General features: G+C 43.2%; 1 protein-coding gene across 1 annotated transcript in view; it reads left to right on the top strand.

Moving 5' to 3' along the window:
• LOC111967953 (cytohesin-3) overlaps nt 1-24,305 on the top strand; it is a 32,219-nt gene that overhangs the window by 2,217 nt on the left and 5,697 nt on the right. The window contains exons 2-10 of the mRNA XM_023993418.2: nt 12,927-13,009; nt 13,516-13,580; nt 13,998-14,064; nt 14,341-14,459; nt 16,261-16,341; nt 16,528-16,640; nt 17,924-18,072; nt 18,147-18,258; nt 23,797-23,873. Coding sequence (XP_023849186.1) covers nt 12,927-13,009; nt 13,516-13,580; nt 13,998-14,064; nt 14,341-14,459; nt 16,261-16,341; nt 16,528-16,640; nt 17,924-18,072; nt 18,147-18,258; nt 23,797-23,873 — 866 coding nt within the window. The remainder of the gene's footprint in view (nt 1-12,926; nt 13,010-13,515; nt 13,581-13,997; nt 14,065-14,340; nt 14,460-16,260; nt 16,342-16,527; nt 16,641-17,923; nt 18,073-18,146; nt 18,259-23,796; nt 23,874-24,305) is intronic.

The raw sequence follows: 24,305 nt of genomic DNA, 5'->3' as shown, positions 1-24,305 counted from the left end.
GCCCTGACCTCAATCCTATAGAAAATGTGTGGACAGAACTGAAAAAGTGTGTGCGAGCAAGGAGGCCTACAAATCTGACTCAGTTACACCAGCTCTGTCAGGAGGAATGGGCCAAAATTCACCCAATTTATTGTGGGAAGGCTTGTGGAAGGCTACACGAAACGTTTGACCGTTTGAAGTTAAACAATTTAAACGCAATGCTACCGAATACTAATGAGTGTATGTAAACTTCTGACTCACTGGGAATGTGATGAAAGAAGTAAAATCTGGAATAAATCATTCTCTCCACTATTATTCTGACATTTCACATTCTTAAAATAAAGTGGTGATCCTAACTGACCTAAGACAGGGACTTTTTTTACTCTAGGAGTAAATGTCAGGAATTGTGAAAAATCTGAGTTTAAATGTATTTGGCTAAATTATATGTAAACTACCGACTTCAACTGTATTTAAATGACAGTGATGAACTACAGCCTATGGCATCTCATTGGTCTATTGCTTGCATGATACAAGAGAAACCCACATACAGTATATTTGATAATTCCCCCCCCCCCCCCCCCCACACACACACACACACACAGGAGGTGAGATACACACACTTACACAATCTCACACACAAACACAATCCAAACAGGATAATCTTCCAGCCCCTCCCAAGGCAGGGGGCGAAGGCCATGTAAATGTGTTGTAAACATTTGTCTTGAGAAGAGAAGCAGAATAACTGTTTGGCAGTTAAACTGTGAGAGATTAGCAGATGCTGAAGAGGGGACCCTCTACATATCTCACCCCTCTTCAGCCCACACTGGTCCATCCTGTTTCTGTAGCGTTAACCCTTTTCATGCTCTACATAACCCCTGCCTGGTTAAATTAAGGTTTAAGGGCAGAAGGTAGCCTAGCGGTTAAGAGCGTTGGTTCGAATCCCAAGCCTACTTGATGAAACATCTGCCAATGTGCCCTTGAGCTAGGCACTTAACCCTAGTTGCTCTGGATAAGAGTGTCTAGTAAAATGTGTGTGTGTGTGTGTCTGCTCAAATCATACTGTACACTATGCTGGCATGCTAAATTTACCCCTGGTAGTCAGAATAGCTCTGGTTAAAATGCCTTTTTAATTCAAGCCAAAACCCTTAAACTCAAATCAGTGCTGTGCAGAGTGTAACGCTTCATGATGTCATAGAGCTGTACTGTGCTGTGCAGCATATGGTCAAAGTTGGGGCATAATTTGTTCCGCCTCCGTTTACTGCCTGCTAACAAGGAGAGGGAAAAAGGGCCATGATATAGGATTAGTTCATGTTCTTATATGTGCTGATAGTGAGCATGCATACTGGCTCTCATAGGAGAACAAACAGAGATAATTACACAGAAGGACACAACACACACACACTCCGGCACACTCTGAGAAACTAGGGCAATGAGTAGAGTAGAATATGGAATTCATTAATGCGTGTTTACTCCTACTTCTACACACTTGGCATACTCCTCTGTGCTGTTTACATGCCATAAGACAGACGTCTGCGCTCACATTGTGTAAAACAGACCCTAAATCACAAGTGTTGTATGGCACAAAGTCTATTTTATAGACTCATTGTGTAGTTAAGCTGGTAGAGTGAAAGCAGAAATGAAATACATTGTAGTCCTACAAATTGTCCAGCACTCACTTGATGCTGGTTGTGGGTTTTTAGAGCCTCTATTTCCTCTAGTTTCTGTAGGGACATTTTCAGCTTTGCCTTCGTCAGGGGGATAAAGGAAAGTGCTCTGTTTGAATGGTGTTTTTACTAAGTGTTCTGTTTGAATGGTGTTTTTACTAAGTGTTCTGTTTGAATGGTAGTTTTACTAAGTGTTCTGTTTGAATGGTCTTTTTACTAAATGCTCTGTTGGAATGTTTTGTTTACTAAATGCTCTGTTGGAATGGGATTTTTACTAAATTCTCTGTTGGAATGTTTTTTTTCACTAAGTGCTCTGTTTGAATGGTCTTTTTACTAAATGCTCTGTTGGAATGGTGTTTTTACTAAATGCTCTGTTGGAATGGTGTTTTTACTAAATGCTCTGTTGGAATGTTTTTTTTTTACTAAGTGCTCTGTTGGAATGTTTAAAAAAAACGAAGTGCTCTGTTGGAATTGGTTTTTTACTAAGTCCTCTGTTGGAATGGGGTTTTTACTAAGTGCTCTGTTGGAATGGGGTTTTTACTAAGTGTTCTGTTGGAATGGGGTTTTTACTAAGTGCTCTGTTGGAATGGGGTTTTTACTAAGTGCTCTGTTGGAATGTTTTTTTTTTACTANGAATGGGGTTTTTACTAAGTGCTCTGTTGGAATGGGGTTTTTACTAAGTGCTCTGTTGGAATGTTTTTTTTTTACTAAGTGCTCTGTTGGAATGGGGTTTTTACTAGGTGCTCTGTTGGAATGGGTTTTTTACTAAGTGCTCTGTTGGAATGGGGTTTTTACTAAGTGCTGTGTGTCTTGTCAGTATTTCTTGTGTCCGGATCCTGATAACCTTAGTGACACCCTCTCTCTTTCAACATGCTTTCTTCTATCTGACCGTGGGAAACACCAAGTGGGAAACCCCTTTCCTTCCATTCTCTGGGCAGAAAGTGTCTGTGTTTGTGCATGATTTGTGTGTTTCTGCATGATTTGTGTGTGTGTGTTCATGATTGTGTGTGTGTATTTGTTCTTTGGGACTGTAAGTTGCGGTGTTGAGGGGCAGTTGAATCTGTCAATAGGCTTTTCTTATCAGAAATGGGCACCTTGACGACAATTATTTTCTCAAATTAATACTTTATTCTTTTATGTTGAATTCATCTCCATTTTACTGTCAAGTCCTTTGGCTTTCATTCTGTATCTTGGAGACTGTAATTATGCCATTTATAAATCTCACTGGGCATGGAAACATACATGTTCTTTGAGAAGAACGTCAATACAAACTGCTTGAGTCTTTGGGGTGTTGAAGTTTTATATGAATCCAGACATTAGTGGTTTCCTGCCCTGAATCTACACTATAGGTCTATTTCGTTGGCCAGCAGTTTTTGTTGTGGCGGTAGGGTGAGGGGTGTGAGGGGACATTAGGAAGTCATTATTGCCATGCTGTGGGTGCCTTTTGGCTGGCCTGTAGCTCGAACACTTCCTGGAGGGCCTTCTGGCTTGCACAAAGCATCTGCTAGCTACAGCCATAGGCTATATGGCTACATCAGATACAGCCAGTCAACTAACTAGCCCCCCTACGCAGCTGTTTCTCTCTCTGCCCTTCTGGTTTGTCAGAGTAAGTCCTGTTTTCTTTCTTATGTTTTCTTTTACCATCCTGTGTCTTACTGTCTTCCTTCCCAACTGTATCTTTATGACATATTTCTACTCTGTGTGCTATATGATACATGTTATATTTAAAGCCCAAAATAATCTTTAACTTGATTCTTTTGAGATTACCAGAATGAGAATATAATCTGTTTTTCCATCCTTAAGGTAGCCTTTATGAGGCCTCCTACCATGTTGCCTTATTGAAACAGCTTAAAAGAGATTTAGAAAAAAAGAATTCCATTCATTTTGACTGTTAAGATTGAGTTTAGTGTATTGTGGGACAACATTGAAGGATTAGGCTAGACAGTAGACACACACACACACACACACACACCACACCACACACCCACGCCATCACACACACAACCACCACACACCACACACACACACACACACACACATGTTTAATGGGTGAGCGAATCATTGGCACTGCACAGACTAGGACATTTAAGGAGCGGATTGAGAGGGACTACTTAAGGATTCCAGCTACTGCTGCGCTCATGCTGTAGAGAAAAAACACCACATAATTAGGAATTGATTATGGAGGAATCCTGAGAGGGCTCCACATGTGTTTCAGCTGCCATGGAATGAGAGGAATAGTGGACCTAGCACGTACGACTGTCTGGAAGAGTTGCAGTCCCACAGTATCATTTTGTTGGATGCAAATATATTGCCTCGATTGTTAATGAGTTATCAAATTATCAAACTAAATGGAAGTAGATCCAATATTAAGGCGTAGTTAGAGGCTGGATAGAGCCTGGATAGAGGCCGGAGGACGTGGCGTTGTGTGTGTTTCTTGGCCAGGCTAGGTAACTGCTTGCTCTCTGGTAGAGCTGGGCGAATATGGCCAAAAATCCATATCATGCAAAATACTGATTATCATGATAACCAATCAATTGAACCCTAAGTTCTACAACATTAGAATCACCCGCGTTACTTTTTTTACATTACCCTTTAAACTACTACTACTACATTGAATGTTGTGCTAATCAATTGTCCCGTTAGCAATAGCCTATATTAAGACTTATTTCATTTCAAATGTCACATTCTCTTAGTAAAGGCTACTTATCGATATAAATTATCCTCAATAAATGGTTGTTCAGTCGGTATCGATGATTTTCAGTTTATCATCCCAGCTCTACTCTCTGGAGCCCTCAGCCCTGTGGCCCTGAGAACACAATTAATTTTAGAGTTCACAGGCATTGTAAAAGGAAGAAGTGTGCTTGCTTTGTGTTTTCAGCGATTCTAAAAGGAAGAAGTTGTGCTGTGCTTGTGTTTTCAGGGATTCTAAAAGGAAGAAGGTGCTTGTGCTTGTGTTTTCAGGGATTCTAAAAGGAAGAAGTGTGCTGTGCTTGTGTTTTCAGGGATTCTAAAAGGAAGAAGTGTGCTGTGCTTGTGTTTTCAGGGATTCTAAAAGGAAGAAGTGTGCTGTGCTTGTGTTTTCAGGGATTCTAAAAGGAAGAAGTGTTGCTGTGCTTGTGTTTTCGAGGATCTAAAAGGAAGAAGTGTGCTGTGCTTGTGTTTTCAGGATTCTAAAAGGAAGAAGTGTGTTGTGGCTTGTGTTTTCAGGGATTCTAAAAGGAAAGAATGTGGCTTTGCTGTGTTTTCAGGGATTCTAAAAGGAAGAAGTGTGCTGTGCTTGTGTTTTCAGGGATTCTAAAAGGAAGAAGTGTGTTGTGCTTGTGTTTTCAGAGATTCTAAAAGGAAGAAGTTTGCTGTGCTTGTGTTTTCAGGGATTCTAAAAGGAGGTGTCCTTATAGCTAGTAACTATACAAGATGTACAGGTAGACATCAAAGGTGTGCTTATAGATTGTATAAACATCCACCCTAACAACACAATATATAACACAGAAGTCAATAAATGTCTTAGGTGTTCTATGACTGTTATTTTGAAGTGGCCTGTGTGTCTAGTATTTCAAGCCCCCAGCAGGTCAGCCAAAGACAGCTTTGCTCCGCCCGGTCAGAGTAGACAAGCATCAACATCCTGGACTTCCAGGCAACAATCTCCAGGCAGTGGTTTGTCTTCAGTCTTCACAGTCACTCGACCCCCATCCAGCTCTCTGATTAGAAGTGGGTGCCAGAAACAGCATCAATCTCATTCCAAGGTGTATCAAATCTACAGAAATATGAATGTACTGGCAGCAGGCATATGGGCGTGAAGTATCAGGCTCTAGCTGATATAAGGCCCCAGCACATCAAATAAAATATTTACATTCTAGTGGTGATCCTGAGCAGATGTTGGACATGAGGGGACATGATGTCTGGACAGACCAGGGTGGAGGGAGGGACCACCCGGATGGATGGATCACCCCCTAGCAGGGGTCCGCTCCCGCTCCCTAAAACAGCAGATTAAACAATGCAATCATTGGATGGCAGTTTAGTTTAGCCCCCCAGTACTAGATCTTAGATCTCTCTAGACCCTGGTACTAGATCCTGCTCTAGTAGCTAAACCCCAAGATATTACCCCCCACAATCTTTGCTCTCCTCTCGCCCAAAGATGTGAGCTATTACTGCAAAATAATGGTATAGTGATCGCTCCTGCATTGTCGTATACACACATTCATAGATGAACATTTATAGTATTTCTTCTGGATCCACAAAGCAGTGTGGTGCAACATACTCAACTATTGAAAAGGCCAGCAGCCGGATCATACGTTCATGAAAATAATACACTTCCATTAGCTACACTGACTAACATACAGAATACAGTACACACACTCATCATAACCCATTGCCCTTTGGCTTGCCCTGTACTAATCATTTCCCACATTCTTGCGTCTTGACAAACTGCCAGGTCGCGTCTCCGTACAGCTAAACAAGACTACAAATGTTTGTTACTGTGTCTGTCCGTGTTGTCACTGCCAAAGTAGGTTACAGAAGAGAGAGAATGAGTGTCTGGCTGGCCATTGGAAACAACATCTGTGTGTGTTCACTGTATACATCCCACTTCCACTGTGGCCGTCAGCCCCATGGTCCGATTGGGATTAAGAGCTGTGGGGGTGGGTGTTAGCGGGTTTAAAGCCAGCTGGCAGCACGAGCGTGTGTCTGTGTGTGTGCTACAGTTTGTATGTATGCATGTACAGTGCTGTGAAAAAGTATTTGCTCGCTTTCAAATGTTCTCTTTTTGCATATTTTTGATACTGAGTATTATCAGATCTTCATCCAAAACCTAATATTAGAAACTGAGTTTACAAAGAAAATAATACTTATTATATTTATTTAATTAACACATTTTTGCAACACACAATTCCCCTGTGTGAAAAAGTAATTCCCTCTTACACTAAATAACTGGTTGTGTCACCTTTAGCTGCAATGACTGCAACCAAATGCTTCCTGTAGTTGTTGATCAGTCTCGCACATCGCTGTGGAGGAATTTTGGCAATGCATCCCCAAACCATCCCAATACCACCACTATGCTTGACCGTTGGTATGAGGTTTTTACTGTGGAATGCAGTGTTTGGTTTTCGCCAGACATCATGGGACCAATGTCGTCCAAAAAGTTATACTTTTGACGCATCTGTCTGTGGAACATTCTCCCAAGAGTCTTGATGATCATCCAGGTGCTTCCAGGTGCTTTTTGGACAACTTGAGTCAGCTTTCCATTTTCCATTTATCATCCTTGAAATGTTTCTACAACTTGATTGGAGTCCACCTGTGGTAATTTTAATTGATTGGACATGATTTGGAAAGGCACACACCTGTCTATATAAGGTCCCACAATTGACAGTGCATGTCAGAGCAAAAACCAAGCCATGAGGTCGAAGGAATTGTCCATAGAGCTCTGAGACAGGATTGTGTCCAGGCACAGATTTGGGGAAGGCTACCAAAAAACATCTGTAGCATTAAAGGTCCCCAAGAACACAGTGGCCTCCATGATTCTGAAATGGAAGAAGTTTGGAACCACCAAGACTCTTTCTAGAACTGGCCGCCCGGCCAAACTGAGCAATCAGGGGAGAAGGGCCATGGTCAGGGAGGTGACCAAGAACCCGATGGTCACTCTGACAGAGCTCTAGAGTCTCTCTGTGGAAATGGGAGAACCTTCCAGAAGGACAACCATCTCTGCAACACTCCACCAATCAGGCCTTTATGGTAGAGTGACCAGATGGAAGACACTCCTCAGTAAAAGGCGCATGACAACCCGCTTCGAGTTTGCCAAAAGGCACCTAAAGACTCTCAGACCATGAGAAACAAGATTCTCTGGTCTGATTCTGATGAAACCAAGATTGAACTCTTTGGCCTGAATGCCAAGCGTCACGTCTGGAGGAAACCTGGCACCATCCCTCAGGTGAAGCATGGTGGTGGCAGCATCATGCTGTGGGGATGTTTTTCAGTGGCTTTGGGACTGGGAGACTAGTCAGGATCAAGGGAAAGATGAATGGCGCAAATTACAGAGAGATCCTTGATAAAAACCTGCTCCAGAGCGCTCAGCACTTCAGACTGGGGCGGAGGTTCACCTTCCAACAGGACAACGACCCTAAGTACACAGCCAAGACAACGCAGGAGTGGCTTTGGGACAAGTCTCTGAATGTCCTTGAGTGGCCCAGCCAGAGCCCGGAGTTGAACCCGATCGAACATCTCTGGAGAGACTTGAAAATACCTGTGCAGCAACGCTCCCCATCCAACCTGACAGAGCTTGAGAGGATCTGCAGAGAAGAATGTGAGAAACTCCCCGAATACAGGTGTGCCAAGCTTGTAGTGTCATACCCAAGAAGACTCAAGGCTGTAATCACTGCCAAAGGTGCTTCAACAAAGTACTGAGTAAAAGGTCTGAATACTTATGTAAATGTGATATTTCAGTTGATACATTTTTATAAATTTGTTATTGTTTCTAAAAAACAGTTTTTGCTTTGTCATTATCGGGTATTGTGTTTTTATTGATGAGGGTAAAAAAACAATTTAATCAATTTTAGAATAAGGTTGTGACCTAACAAAATGTGGAAAAAGTTGAGGGGTCTGAATACTTTCCGAATGCGCTGTATGTATGTATCAGAGGAGGCTGGATTGGAGGAGCCATAGGAGGACTGCTCATTGTTATTGATGTAATAAATGGAACGGAGTCAAACTTGTGGATTCCATAAATTTGATGTTTGATACAATTCCATCCATTACAATGAGCCCGTCCTCCTATAGCCCCCCCCACCAGCCTCCTAAGTACATACATACATACATACATACATACATACATACATACATACATACATACATACATACATACATACATACATACATACATGAGGTTGGTGGCACCTTAATTGGGAGGACGGGCACGTAGTAATGGCTGGAGCTGAATAAGTGGAAAGGTATCAACAACATCAAACCGATGGTTTCCATATGTTTGATGCCATTCCATTCATTCTGTTCCAGCCATTATTATGAGCCTTCCTCCCCTCAGCAGCCTCCACTGATGTGCATGCATCTGTATATGTGCGTTTGTATCTATGTGCGTGTGTATGTCTATGTGCTCCTGCATCTGCGTGTGTGCATGACGTGTGTCCCTGTAAATGTGTGTTTGTGCGTGTGGGGCCAGTGAGGGGAGTCCAAGTGGTATAAAGTTAAAGGGATTGGTGACAACAGGCTTTAGATTACAGGTTGTAGCCAGAGGAGGCTCTCAGAGACAGCCTGCCTGGGGTGACAGGGTTCTCCCATGCTCCAACACACAGACCAGGCTAGCTAGGGGACAGTAAAGACAACCCGCCAGGCTGTGCCCATTACCCAGTTCAGCTTTTAAAATGGGAAGTTGGCCCATGTACAGTAACAGAGTATGGGATTTGGTCTAAGTCCTACTCTGTTCCACTGGTCAAGCTGGGATGAGTGGAGGTTTTAGTAATAGAGGGTTACTAAGGTTCTGATTTAAGGATTTATCACACTTTCCATTCCAACAAGTGGCTAAAATGTGATGAAATGGACAGTCTGTTTTGGGTCTATTTGAATGTGTATCATGTGCAAGGCTAGTTTGTACTGTAAGCTGACTAAACATAATGAGGTGGGCTTTCTTACCCCCAAATGTATCCCATCCTGTCAGAGATTCTACAGAGGAATGTGCACAGATCTCAAGTCAGAAGTTGTCTCTGTTCCTGTATCATCAACTACCCCAGTTGCAGAGAGAGGGTAGTGAACAGTTAGTCGTTTTTGGATGAGGACTTCATCGTAGGGATTTACTCCTAAAATGAGATTGAGGGGATTTGTTTTGGGGGTAAATTTATAGAGAGTTAGGGTTATTTATAGATTTACAGAGGCTCTGCTCTGTGGTGCACATGTTGAAATTTATTTAACCCCTGCCCCCTTGCACCATTTCTGCACCTGCTCAACCCAACCTGTCACTCCACTGACTGGAGTAGATTTGACAGAGTAGATGTGTAGCTATTTCAGTGGCACTCAACTGCAACTCTCAAATCAATTTGAGATTCAGATAAAACTTTGTTGACATACACTGCCGTTCAAAAGTTTGGGGTCAGTTAGAAATGTCCTTGTTTTTGAAAGAAAAGCACATTTTCTGTCCATTAAAATAACATCAAATTGATCAGAAATACAGTGTAGACATTTTTAATGTTTCAAATGACTATTGTAGCTGGAAACGGCAGATTTTTAATGGAATATCTACATAGGCGTACAGAGGCCCATTATCAGCAACCATCACTCCTGTGTTCCAATGGCACGCTGTGTTAGCTAATCCAAGTTTATCATTTTAAAAGGCTAATTGATCATTAGAAAACACTTTTGCAATTATGTTAGCACAGCTGAAAACTGTTTTTTGATTAAAGAAGCAACAAAACTGGCCTTCTTTAGACTAGTTGAGTATCTGGAGCATCAGCATTTGCTGGTTCGATTACAGGCTCAAAATGGCCAGAAACAAAGACCTTTCTTCTGAAACTCGTCAGTCTATTCTTGTTCTGAGAAATGAAGACTATTCCATGCAGGAAATTGCCAAGAAACTGAAGATCTCGTACAACGCTGTGTACTATTCCCTTCACAGAACAGCACAAACTGGCTCTAACCATAATAGAAAGAGGAGTGGGAGGCCCCGGTGCACAACTGTGCAAGAGGACAAGTACAAGAGTGTCTAGTTTGAGAAACAGATGCCTCACAAGTCCTCAACTGGCAGCTTCATTAAATGGGACCCGCAAAACCCTAGTCTCAACTTCAACAGTGAAGAGGCGACTCCGGGATGCTGGCTTTCTAGGCAGAGTTCCTCTGTCCAGTGTCTGTGTTCTTTTGCCCATCTTAATCTTTTATTTTTATTGGTCAGTCTAAGATATGCATTTTTCTTTGCAACACTGCCTAGAAGTCCAGCATCCCGGAGTCGCCTCTTCACTGTTGACGTTGAGACTGGTGTTTTGCAGGTACTATTTAATGAAGCTGCCAGTTGAGGACTTGTGAGGTGTCTGTTTCTCAAACTAGACACTCTAATGTACTTGTCCTCTTGCTCAGTTGTCCACCGGGGCCTCCCACTCCTATTTCTATTCTGGTTAGAGACAGTTTGCGCTGTGCTTTTCCTTCAAAAACAAGGACATTTCTAAGTGACCCTAAACATTTGAACGGTAATGTACCTGTGGGACCTAGATGGTGTAAACAGGTGAAATACAGACTGGTGAAGAGACATTAATGACTGCTAAAAGTCAGACTGATAAAGACTTGCTTTGTTGATAACGGAACCATTCAGTTGTTGTGACTGTCAGAGCTCTGGACTCTGTTAGATTCACAAATGACTCTTTCTCTGTCTGCCAACTGGAGACTCTACTAAACTAATTTCCTGGATTAGTCAGAGGGCGGTTGCCAGGGTGGATTGTATTAGCAATCTAATTTGTAGACCCCCTACCCTATCTTCATGTTTAATGTCCACCACCACTGGACCAGAAGGGTCCATTTATTACCCATTTTAAATGTACCTTCCCTGCTTTTGCCTTGCTTGTTTCCCTGTTGATCTGATAGATGAAGGTGTGTTTTGCAGGATGATATAATGGTCAGAGCAGATGTGGTGTAGGGAGGCTTCTGAAGGGAGCTCAGCCTCACATCCAGGCTTAAACCAGACGGAATGCTGCACTCATGTGGTGTGCTCAGTCTGAGCAGTGTTCAGTCTTGTTTAACCAGGCTAGCTCCAATACACCTTCTCATTAACATCCATGATGAATCAGATAGTAATCAGCCAGATGAATTTACCCAGACGGTCCTGTTAACCAGGAGACATATTGGAGCCTCTGGTCTCAGGCAGGGGAAAAACCAGGCTATGTTCTCTCTATGCAGAATATCATCCATCCAACAAGCAAATTACATAAATCTAAATATATTTGCTGTAAAAAGCAATAATCTAATATGCGTTGAGTCGATGACGCACATTATTATAGAAATAGACTCGAATGGGTTTCTGGTAAACAGGATTTAAGATTTCTTGTGTTCTTGGTAATAATAAGAAAATTTGAAATAGGCCAAATTGAAATGAGCAGACATTTCCTATCATAGATAACATTGTGCCACTTCAAAGAATAACTTTAGCCATTTCTCAATTGAGAGCTGCGTCAACTTGAACTTGAAACTAATTGCATCACATTCAGTCACAGTTCCACTTAGGTTGTATAACCAAAGCGAGGTTAACCCCGAGGATAGCCAGCTAATTATTGTCTCTATTTGGATGTTGAACTCCAGTCAGTGATTATTGTAGCTCCACATCCCTTCTATTGTCATAGAGCAACACGGACAGCAGCACAGTGAACCAGGAGGAAATCCTTAACTGGCTCTCTGTCTCACTACCTGACCCCCGGACACACAGTGCAACATAGGATTACATAAAATAGTTAAGGGAACTATCCTTTTGACTTGACTAGTTAAATACAAATTTAAAAAAATACTTTACACAGGCATTTGTTTAATTGTTAGTCTTATTAATATCAGTGCTGCGATCAATGTTTAGAGCCCTGAGCACCTCTTCTGAGAACTCTAGTTGCCAACTGCTAAATTAGCACTGGGCAGCTCTTGAGCTAGGCTCCCATGTTATTTCATTGGCAAGACATGGCTTTAGTTCACTAGTAATGTTATTCGATTCTGTATAAAGGGAAACTGTGAAGTAAATACTGTATGTTTCCACAGTATCTGTACGCAGTGGCTTGGCAGTGATATCAGTCTTGTCATGTTCCTGCTTTATGAAGAGAGATTTAGTGGGTGTATAGCCTATCTATCTGCCTCTTAGCTGGGTTAATGAAGCCGGATCACAGAGACCCTTCTCTGGTGGTTTCACTGAGAGAGAGAAAGAGAGAGAGGGATAAAGATGGAGAGAGATGGGGGGGAGAGATGGGGAGAGAGAGGGATGAAAGAGGGATTGAGAGAGAGAGCGAGAGCGAGGGCACTCGTGTTCGCTTCACCTCAGCTCTAAGTCCTTGGGCGATTAAAGAGTCGAGGGCGACGGTTGCGTTAATTTACCAAATTCGCTTTTAATGAACGGAAACTTAATCTGGATTGGTTTTATTAATAGAATATTCCAGAGCATTAAAAAGGGTCAGAAAACACTTTCATGTGGAATAGTTAAGACCATTCACCTTTTTTTCACTAATTAAGACAAATGTATCTGCTTTGATGTGTGTGACACGTAGTGTAACAAGATACATCGGCAGTAAGACTAAGGATGTTTCTCTCCCTGTGATCTCTCTCTTCTAGTACCTCAGGATCTCTCACTGGAAGAGAGGGGTGAGCTGTCAAACATCCGGCGGAGGAAGAGAGAGCTGCTGGATGATATTGAAGTGGGTAGCCTTGAAGTTGCTTTGGCTCGGCTTAGTAGCTGGGAAAGCTTTGCTGAAGAGTGTATTGTATTTTTCTGAAGTGCTCGTGTACAGATGTAGGACCTTAATTTGATTATACTGTTGTAAGAAATTTTCTGCACCGCAGGAAATGCAAACTTGTAGTGTATTCAAAGTTTAAAAAGACTTATAAAGTTTGTTATTTCCATTTTAAAATGTCCGACTTGATTTGCCCTGACAAAAAATGTATCAACCCCTACAAAAATGTCCATTAATTATAATCCACACAATAGTTATCATGTCCTGTTGCTGCAGGATTATTTTCCTGCTGTGAGAAACTTGTCTGTAGCTCTATCATTTTCTCAGAATTACTATTTTGGATCTCTGTCAGTGTCTCTGTTCATTCAATGTATGTTCTTGTACAGTACTGCTTTCACTCTTGAAGAGTTTTCTCAGAATACAGCCTATTCCAAGAATCCAATTTATATTTATTTTTCTTCCCCTCTCAGCGCTTGAAGTTTGAGATAGCTGAAGTCATGACTGAGATTGAGCAACTAACGTGTGTAGGAGAAAGGTGAGTGAACAGCCCACGGTCTCATTCACTGGTGCTTGCATTTGTTTTTCACTGTTCTAACTAGAATAGTGAAGAATTGTGTGCAGTGCTTTCAATCCACCTTAGCCAATGAACCATATCTAATTTCCATACCCAAAATGTGACAGAACTACCTTATAATCTCATTTATCACCATCAGCCTGCTTCGTTTCCCATCACTAGTTGATCTGTATTGGTATCTCCGGTGAGAAAGGACATGTCTTAAATCTGGCTCAATGGGTCACAGGCACTAATGGGTCACAGGTGTCCGAACAGATAAAGGTTAAAAAGGCACCTGTGGCTTTTTACATGTAAAGAAATAGTAATGTTTTTGTAGGAGAGGTTGCTTGGTTGTATTGTAGGTTTTTCATGGCTTTCCTTCCATTTCATGTCTCACAGCAAAACAACACAGCGGAACAAACAAATCGCCATGGGGAGGAAGAAATTCAACATGGATCCTAAGAAGGTATTTTCATGTTTATGTGTATAACCAGAGCCTCGGGGTTCAGGGAGGGCCACGTCTTATGTATTTTATTCCGCCTTGGGACAGGTTTTGGTGGTGTTGTGTCCAGTATATTAAAAAGCTATGTTCACGTTTGCGTGTATGACCTCGTCTTTTATTTCAGTCCTGGTTTTCTGGGTGTTGTCCAGTAATGGAACCCTGTGATATACTGCTCTGCTAGAATCATTCACCCTTGATTGAGATAAACAGCCCACTGTCTGTCGTCCATTTTGTTTCCAGGGGATCCAGTTTCTCCTGGAGAACGACCTTCTGCAGCACACCCCAGAAGACATCTCTCAGTTCCTCTACAAGGGCGAGGGCCTGAACAAGACTGTCATCGGAGACTACTTAGGGGAGCGGTAAGCCATCCTATCTATCTACCTAGTAGAGGAACTGTTTTCCCTCCCTGTCGTGCTCCCAAAGCCGCGCTGCAGATTTATGTCCACCGCGTGATTAGTCCATTCACTCGGCGAATCTAAGGCCATCCTAGCGGGATATTATGGTCTGGATTTATTGATGAAAGTGGCCACCAGGTTCCCTCGGAATACAAATCACCTTGGCAACGAGTCGTCATGGGTGTCTCTGGTCTCGTCTCCCCCGCTTATGCCAACTCACTGTGGACACCAGCGTAGCAATAAAAAATACTTAATTCTCCACAACTCAACCCAGAAACACAATGTCAGGTAACAGAGGGGTGTCAGCTTGGGACTAGAGATACGGCAGTTTTTAAAGGACTTAAAGACAGCACTGTTGGCAGCTTCAGATGATATCAGAAGTGAAAGACCAGGAGGTTAGGTTATATGAAAAACAGGAGGAATAGATGAATGGAGAGAGAGAGAGTCTATGTATTGAAAGAGATGTGACGCGGACTGTGTGTGTGTGTGTGTGTGTGTTTGCATCAGACTGTGTGTGTGTGTGTGTTTGTATTGGACGTGTGTGTGTTTGCATCAGACATGTGTGTGTGTGTTTGCATCAGATGTGTGTGAGTGTATGTGTTTGCATCAGACGTGTGTGTGTTTGCATCAGACTGTGTGTGTGTGGCAGTGTGTGCCAGACGTGGGTGTGTTGGAGTCAGTCGTTAATATTAAGAGTCTAGATGTTAAATTATGATCCCCCATACGTCCTCCACTGTTCCCGCCTTTAAACCCAGAGGGAATGATCAAAGAGCTAGCCCACTCAGTGGAAATAACTGTAAACATTGGTGGGGCGGCTATACTTAGCATTTAGTCCTAATTGAGTTTACGAGAGGATCTGGAACCTATCATTACACACACTCTAATTACAGATTTAATGGAGAAAAAGAGAGCGAGAGAGGGATGGAAAGAGAGAAAGAGTGGGCGAATCTGTCTTAAATGACACAATCGTACAGGATCTTTGGTAATATGTTAGTAATCCTGTCCTGATTTCCTAGCTCTTCTTATTACTCCTGTTGATACAATACACGGTTGGATTTTTTCACAGATCATTGTTTTAAGTGAGATTCAGAGATACATTAGTAATAAAGCTGTTTTTTTTATCAGCTTCTTTCTCAGATATTTCTCTCTTTTTACACACAGCAACTCTTATTTACTTGGAAAACTTTGTTACAGAAACATTTCCTGAGTTTGGTTTCCTTCTGAAGTTTATGAGCGATACATAATACAATGAGTTTTCAGGCTCAGGAACATTAAATTGGATGTTAAATGAACAACATCAGAGGACCACAGGCCACTATGCTTCAAAGGTGATGTTGACTTTCTTCAACAAATCTCTCTCACAAAAGACGGTGTGGATTCTGTTGGCTTGTTTTTCATCAATCAAATGCATCCTTGACCATGTCGAGCTTCAATAGCTGAGCACCTCAAGGTATTGGGATCCATTTCAATAGGCCAGCTGTTAAGATTGCTTCCAGACTCTTGCAGAGTTGTTTTGTATATCAATGAAGGCAGAACATTTTCTGGAATTCAAAGGAAAAGGCATCTGCTTGGGCAAAATAAAACATTTTCAGTGGAAATATTATTTTTCCCTTCTGGGCTCAACCTGCGTGTGTGGAACTATTCAATCTCTTCTCCAGGAAATGTTTTGGATATTCCCTTGATAATATTACCATTCTTTGCTTTGGAAAAATGCCTTGAGAAAAAACCCACTTCCTGATTGGAAAACCTGTCTTTGTGTCCCCAGAGATGAGTTTAACCTCAAGGTGCTGCAGGCGTTCGTAGAGCTCCATGAGTTTGCTGACCTCAACCTCGTCCAGGCCTTAAGGTGAGCTGCATGTTTCTATCATCTAACAGGGAACAAACTGAACAAAACTGATTTTATAAGGGACTGATGGAGACATTTCTATATAAAAATAGACTCTATATGGTATACACTCAATACTGATGATGACAGTTAATTCGACTGTCTTCGATGAAGTGTCTGAATGTTTCTGCTCTCTGTCTGTTGCAGGCAGTTCCTGTGGAGTTTTCGTCTTCCTGGTGAGGCTCAGAAGATTGACCGGATGATGGAGGCGTTTGCCTCGCGGTACTGCGGCTGTAATCCCGGGGTGTTCCAGTCAACAGGTCAGATCCTCAACATTCAACATTAAGTCTGTCTAGACCCACAGGGGTCAAAACGCTGCTACATTGAAACTTGACATTCACTATTGGTAAGCCCCATAGGGGCTCTGGTCAAAAGTAGTGCACTATATAGGGAATATTGTGCCATTTGGAATTTAGTGATAGTGAATGTCCATTCACTGTTTTAGATTAGTTCCTATGAGTTGACCACTGTGGGTCTAGGTCACCCTCAGCCTTGCATTCTCCTTATACGGAAGTAATTCAATTATCACTAATGAATACTTCCTGATCTTGATTGGAGACCTTTGCCGTTGCCATCTGTCCTGGGTCAAAAGTTCACATGTGGAATCAACAACAAGTAGTTAGCCACAGAAACATCTGGCCATGTAAGCATCTCTTAGGTGGAAGAAATACAGTAGGGACGGATGAGACAACTTCTTATCCCCACACAATCCAGAATTATTTACAAAAAAGAGCTACAGTAAGGATAGTATTTCCACAATAGGTAATACATACTTTATAGTTCATTTTCTATGCCTGTCATGGCTCTACCCAGAGAGGGAGGGACTGTGCAGTGAATCTGTGCTCTCTTCACACAAGACACATCCCACTTGGCACAGAAGTCAATTCAGTGTCTGTTCCACATTGGTTCAACGTCATTTAATTGAAATGACGTGGAAACAACGTTGATTCAACCAGTGTGTGCCCAGTGGGATCTCTGCTCTGAGTAAACCAGGGCAGAACAACAGTACTGTACCAGAACTCCTAACACACTCAGTGGGGGCCTCTGTGGTAGAGACAGACAATGCACTCCGTAGCTCTGGACGGACGGACGGACACACGGACACACAGACACAGACAGACAGACAGACAGACAGACAGACAGACAGACAGACAGACAGACAGACAGACAGACAGACAGACAGACAGACAGGAGTGCGTCAGAGGGAAACAGAGAATAATTATTTAGGGTCAGCAGGGAATTAATATACCACCAGTACAATGGAATGTCTACTTTCTACGGACTCTGGCTTTTAGGTTCCGTTAATCCCAAAATGTAGTGCAGGAGTGTCATGGATGCAGGAGAGCAGAGGAAAAGAAAAGAAGAAGTTGTTTCTAGATCAATATTCAGATATGATCGATATATTGAGAACAACAGTCTTCCCAAAACACATGAATTGACTCTAGTGTCTCGTATCCCTGGTTAACCTCAGTGAAAGCAGAGAGGTGTGTCTGTTGAGCTGCGTATCAGTACTAAATATTCATTACTTCTCTCCCTCCTGCAGACACATGTTATGTGCTGTCGTTTGCCATCATCATGTTGAACACCAGCCTGCACAACCCCAACGTCAGAGACAAGCCCCCTGTAGAGAGATTCATCTCCATGAACAGAGGTATCAACGAGGGAGGGGACCTGCCAGAGGAACTACTCAGGGTAAGACAGAGATAGTGTGCGTGGGAGAGGAAAAGTTTCTTCCATTACTCAACCTTTTGTATTCTGTTTTGCAGAATTTATTTGATAGCATCAAAAATGAACCCTTCAAAATCCCAGAAGATGATGGCAACGATCTTACACACACGTTCTTCAACCCCGACAGAGAGGGATGGCTACTGAAACTAGGTGACGACCAAAGAATCCATATCTTGGTACTTGGTTCACCAACATACATACAAATATACTATATCTGTATTCGCCACGTTTAGGGCAGATGGAAATGTTAGCGACACGAAAAATGTTGCGAACTTGGCGAAGCAACTCTTTCGTCTCGTATTGTGTTTCTGCACTACTGTCTCGTTCTTCTGTTTCCCCCTCTCTCGCTCCAAGCATGGTCTGTGTGATTCAGCTGCTCCTTGCTCTGCCGTTCCTTTTATGTCCTTACTGCGTCATTGTTGTCTCTGTTGAATTAGGTAGTCTTTTAAATGTGCCCTCTTGTTTTCCCTCACACCCTTTGACCTGTCACCTTTCTGTTCTGTTCTGTGACTGGCTGTTTCTTCTTACTCTGCGCTAGGAGGTAGGTACCCCCCCCAAATCCCAGTAGAAGCTACCCCTAACCACTGATACAGGGTCAATTTTACCCATCCCCATGAATGGTTTTGGTTAGGATTGAGGGTGGCGGTAAACTGATCCTAGATCTATGGTTTAGGACAGCTTCTACTCCTACCCTCCCTCCCTGCCTCCCACCCCTCTGCTTTACCTCATCCTGAGGTCCCATGCTAACAACATTTAGCTCTTATCTTCCAAGTCAACAGATGTATTAGCTGCTGGCTGGTTAGTGGTCATCTATTAGCTTGTTTGTTGCAGAGATGTGTGTGGAACTGTGACTTATGGTTGACAGGGGTGATGGGGTTATCTAGAATGGGTTGTGTGATCTCTTTGATCTTGGATGAGGATCCACCCATCACATTCCTCCTCTGACTGGCCAACATCTGTCTCACACAGCTCCCATTTATGTTAACCATGATAACATGCTATTTCACTTTTGGGGAACGGTGTACGGCCAGGAGTTTTCCGTCCCTCGTTACCTGACCAGGAAAAACTGAGGACCAGTTATTATTGGCTTGTAGCTAGAGTTTAAAAATAGGGACCCAGAGTGATCAGGAAAAACTCCTGGCCCTAGGAAGGGGTGCATTTCCTTTATTTCGGTCATGGGTTTGCGCTATGAGAATGTGTTCTGTATGCTAGCTACAGTATGTGCTGATCCTGTGGTGTTCTGAGTTCCTCCATCCTGCTGCTGCTGCCCTCCAGGCCTGAAACACCTCCTGCTATGAAACACCTCCTGCTGCTGCTGCCCTCCAGGCCTGAAACACCTCCTGCTGCCCTCCAGGCCTGAAACACCTCCTGCTGCTTCCTACTTCCTCCTATCTGGTTGTATGTCAAATGGAACCCTATTCCCTATATAGTGCACTACTTTTGATCAGGGCCTGTGTATTGCACTATAGTGCATTCGGAAAGTATTCAGACCCCTTTACTTTTTCCACATTTTGTTAAGTTACAGCCTTATTCTAAAATGTATTAAATAATTGTTTTGTCTTCATCAGTCTACACACAATACCCCATAATGACAAAGAGAATTTATTAAAAATAAAAAACGGAAATACCTTATTTACATAAGTATTCAGACCCTCTGCTGCGAGACTCGAAATTGAGCTCAGGTGTATCCTGTTTCCATTGATTATCCTTGAGATGTTTCTACATCTTGATTGGAGTCCACCTGTGGTAAATTAAATTGATTGGACATGATTTGGAAAGGCACACACCTGTCTATATAAGGTCCCACAGTTGACTGTACATGTCAGAGCGAAAACCAAGCCGTGAGGTCGAAGGAATTGTCTTAGAGCTCCGAGACAGGATTGTGTCGAGGCACAGATTTGGGGAAGGGTAGTAAAACAATTCTGCAGCATTGAAGGTCCCCAAGAACATAGTGGCCTCCATCATTCTTCATGGGAGAAGTTTGGAACCACCAATACTCTTTCAAGAGCTGGCCGCCTGGCAAAACTGAGCAATCGGGGGAGAAGGGCCTTGGTCAGGGAGGTCACTCTGACAGAGGTCCAGCATTCCTCTGTGGAAGGACAACCATCTCAGCAGAACTCCACCAATCAGGCCTTTATGGTACAGTGGCCAGACGGAAGCCACTCCTCAGTAAAAAGGCACATGACAGTCCGCTTGGAGTTTGCTAAAAGGCATCTAAAGGACACAGACCACGAGAAACAAGATTCTCTGGTCTGATGAAACCAAGATTGAACTCTTTGGCCTGAATACCAAGCGTCACGTCTGGAGGAAACCTGGCACCATCCCTACGGTGAAGCATGGTGGTGGTGGCAGCATCCTGCTGTGGGGATGTTTTTCAGCGGCAGGGACTGGGAGACTAGTCAGGATCGAGGGAAAGATGAACGGAGCAAGCACAGATAGAGCCTTGATGAAAACCTGCTCCAGTGCGCTCAGGACCTCACATTGGGGCGAAGGTTCACCTTCCAACAGGACAACGACCCTAAGCACACAGCCAAGACAATGTAGGAGTGGCTTCGGGACAAGTCTCTGAATGTCCTTGAGTAGCCCAGCCAGAACCCAATCGAACATCTCTGGAGCGACCTGAAAATAACTGTGCAGCGACGCTTCCCATCCAACCTCACAGAGTTTGAGAGTATCTGCAGAGAAGAATGGGAGAAACTCCCCAAATTTTATTTATTATTTATTTATTTAACTAGGCAAGTCAGTCAAGAACAAATTCTTATTTACAATGACAGCCTACCCCGGCCAAACCCTAACCCGGACGACGCTGGGCCAATTGTGCGCCGCTCTATAGGACTCCCAATCACGGCTGGTTGTGATACAGCCTGGAATCGAACTGTAGTGACGCCTCTAGCACTGAGATGCAGTGCCTTAGACCGCTGCACCACTCGGTAGCCCGGGTGTGTCAAGCCCAGGTGTGCCAAGCTTGTAGCGTCATACCCAGGAAGACTCGAGGCTGTAATCGCTACCAAAGGTGCTTCAACAAAGAATACTTATGTAAATGTGATATTTCCGTTTTTTACATTTTTTTATAAATTAGCAAAATTGTCTAAAAACCCATTTTTGCTTTGTCATTATGGGGTATTGTATACAGATTGATGGGGTAAAAAATGATTTAATCAATTTTAGAATAAGTCTGTAACCTAACAAAATGTGGAAATAGTGAAGGGGTCTGAATACTTTCCGAATGCACCGTATATAGAGAATAGGGTGCCCTATGGAATGCATCCTCTATCTATGCCCCCATCTCTTTCCATCCCACCGGCTGAGCTTGCCAGATCATTTTAGTTCCAGTTTTCCTCTCTGTTGCAATACGTTCGTATGCTAATTTTAGCATCCCTTTGGATGGAGCTACCTGATGGAGAAGCTATGTTTTTTATGACGTAGTTAAAGGAGTCATTACAGCAGCCTGTCAGGTAGTGAAATTAGTCATTACAGCAGCCTGGCAGGTAGTGAAATGAGTCATTACAGCAGCCTGTCAGGTAGTTATATGGAAGCGACTGGTTAGAGCTCTGTAGGTGTACTCTGCTGTGACTCTACTAGAGCTCCCCTCTATGTGGAACATCAGCATAAATACATAAATCAATGTCAGGTTTTGACATGATATGACAGGCAGGCTGACATCTGTGCTCCGAGTATTGCATGGAAAATACAGTGAACTGCAGGGGCCCCCGTATACCTATTTTAGAATGTCAGCATGTTTGTACAATATGTAAACAGTGCATTTCACATACAACTCTAGGATTCTATAGCACTCTATAAGTAAACTAATAATAATATACTGAGTGCACAAAACATTAGGAACACCTGCTCTTTCCATGACAGACTGATCAGGTGAATCCAGGTGAAAGCTATGATCTCTTATTGACGTCACCTGTTAAATCCACTTCAATCAGTGTAGATGAAGGGGAAGAGACAGGTTAAAGCCTTGAGACATGGATTGTGTGTGTGTCCCATTCAGAGGGTGAATGGGCAAGACAAAATGTTTAAGTGCCTTTGAATGGGGTATGGTAGTAGGTGCCAGGCAGACCGGTTTGTGTCAAGAACTGCAACGCTGCTGTGTTTTTCCTGCTCAACAGTTTCCTGTGTGTATCAAGAATGGTCCACCACCCAAAGGACATCCAGCCAACTTGACACAACTGTGGGAAGCATTGGAGTCAACATGGGCCAGCATCCCTGTGGAACGCTTTTGACACCTTGTAGTTTCATGCCCCAACAAATTCAGACTGTTCTGAGGGCAAAAGGGGTTGGAACTCAATATTAGGAAGGTGTTCTTAATGTTTTGTACATTCAGTGTAGTACAATGTATTATTATTACTTATAATTACATGGATTATTGACCCCTTGCATCAAATAATCCTTATCTGTACAACTGTAGACAATTATATGTCTGGATTTATCTACTGATTGAGACTTGACTCAAGGAGAGAAGGGTGAACCTTATTGTGAGGAGATATTCTTCTTGAAAAAAATGCAATGTCTGAGAATTGTATCTTGTTACTCATTCTGTTCTTCACACTCCCTGGTCGGTCGGACAGACAGACTGGCTTTGGCTGCCTTCACGGTACAGAGAGAGCGATTCGGCCAATGGAAAAAGAGCTGAGTTTAGACTTTGATGAATGCTTCTAGAAATAGGCCCAACATCCCCATTTTGAATTGTTAGTACTTGAAGTATACTCATTACAGCAAACACTTGAACTTGTTAACATTGATTAGTTTACAGAAATGCAGAATGAGTAATTGTCCCTCTGTATCTTTTCACTTTATATCCATAAAATATTTAAATAAATTAAGATGTGTCACTTAATTTGAGAGGCAAATGTCTTTATTATGTAGTAGGTTGGGTATACTGTCACATGCCTAGCCACCCCTGACCAATGAACCATGCTCCCCAGCTCCGGCTGAGCCAACGCAATGCCGTCACACGTGAAAGGCTGCGTTTCTAGGATTCTCCCCCAAATTGAACACACATTTTGACTGTTTTCACAAGCAATACCGCGCACTGCTCAGGGCCCTCTGGGGACCGGGAGGGGAGGCTGGGGGGGGGAATATTGGACCCCTGATTGAATCAGGTTAATGGGCAGACTGCTGATCAGAACCAGATGTGGCACGTGGAGGGGTGGGGTTGGAGGGAAGGTTGGGGGTAGGAGGGCTAGGATAGCGTAGGGTTAGGGTACTCCTCCTAAGGACTGAGGGCTGGGCTATAGGCTAGTCTGTCTGTCTCAACATTGAGTCTCAATGGAAATATGCATAACTGCTTTTGCATTGAAATGTGTCTGAGAGAAAGGCTGCGCTGGTTGCTTCAACGTTAACACTAAGCAGCCTCCATCTTACACCCTTGTAGTAGCTTTTCTATAGTATTGTAAAGGCCCAAGTGATTACTGTAGCATCCACATGTAGCGCTGGGGTCTATTCAGGCGGGTGTAACATTACAGAACATTCAGATAGAAATGTATTGCGAATGTAGAATATAGGGAATCATGTCAGCTCTAAACATGACATTTCTATCTGCAATACTAGCAGTATCATCTCATTGGCTGTGTAGCCTACAACACTGCCTCTCCGCATGGCTTGGCCATTTGCTCTTGTCTCTCTCTGTGAGGATGTTACTATGTTGTTACTCAACATGTCTGGTATGTTTCTCTGCAGGTGGAAGAGTGAAGACCTGGAAGAGACGGTGGTTCATTCTGACTGACAACTGCCTGTACTACTTTGAATACACAACGGTAAGTTAGCGTGGGGTTTTATCAATACTGAATAGAGAGAGAGAATCATAGGCAGACAGTCAGAGAGAGTGGCTATTGTATGTCATTTGTAGCCAGTCAGCCACACCACAGCCAGTCAGCCACACCACACCACAGCCAGTCAGCCACACCACACCACAGCCAGTCAGCCACACCACACCACAGCCAGTCAAGCCACATCAAGCCACACCACACCACAGCCAGTCAGCCACACCAACACCCCAGTAAGCCACACCACCACACCCAGTAAAGCCAACACCACACCACAGCCAGTCACCACACCACAGCCAGTCAGCCACACCACAGCCAGCAGCCACACCACAGCCAGTCAGCCACACCACAGCCACAGTCAGCCACACCACACCACAGCCAGTCAGCCACACCACACCACAGCCAGTCAGCCACACCACACCA

Source organism: Salvelinus sp. IW2-2015, linkage group LG8 (assembly GCF_002910315.2).
Source record: "Salvelinus sp. IW2-2015 linkage group LG8, ASM291031v2, whole genome shotgun sequence".
In the NCBI taxonomy this organism is placed as follows: Eukaryota; Metazoa; Chordata; class Actinopteri; order Salmoniformes; family Salmonidae; genus Salvelinus; species Salvelinus sp. IW2-2015.
Note: the sequence above shows the minus strand (reverse complement) of the source record. Positions and strands in the feature narration are given on the sequence as shown.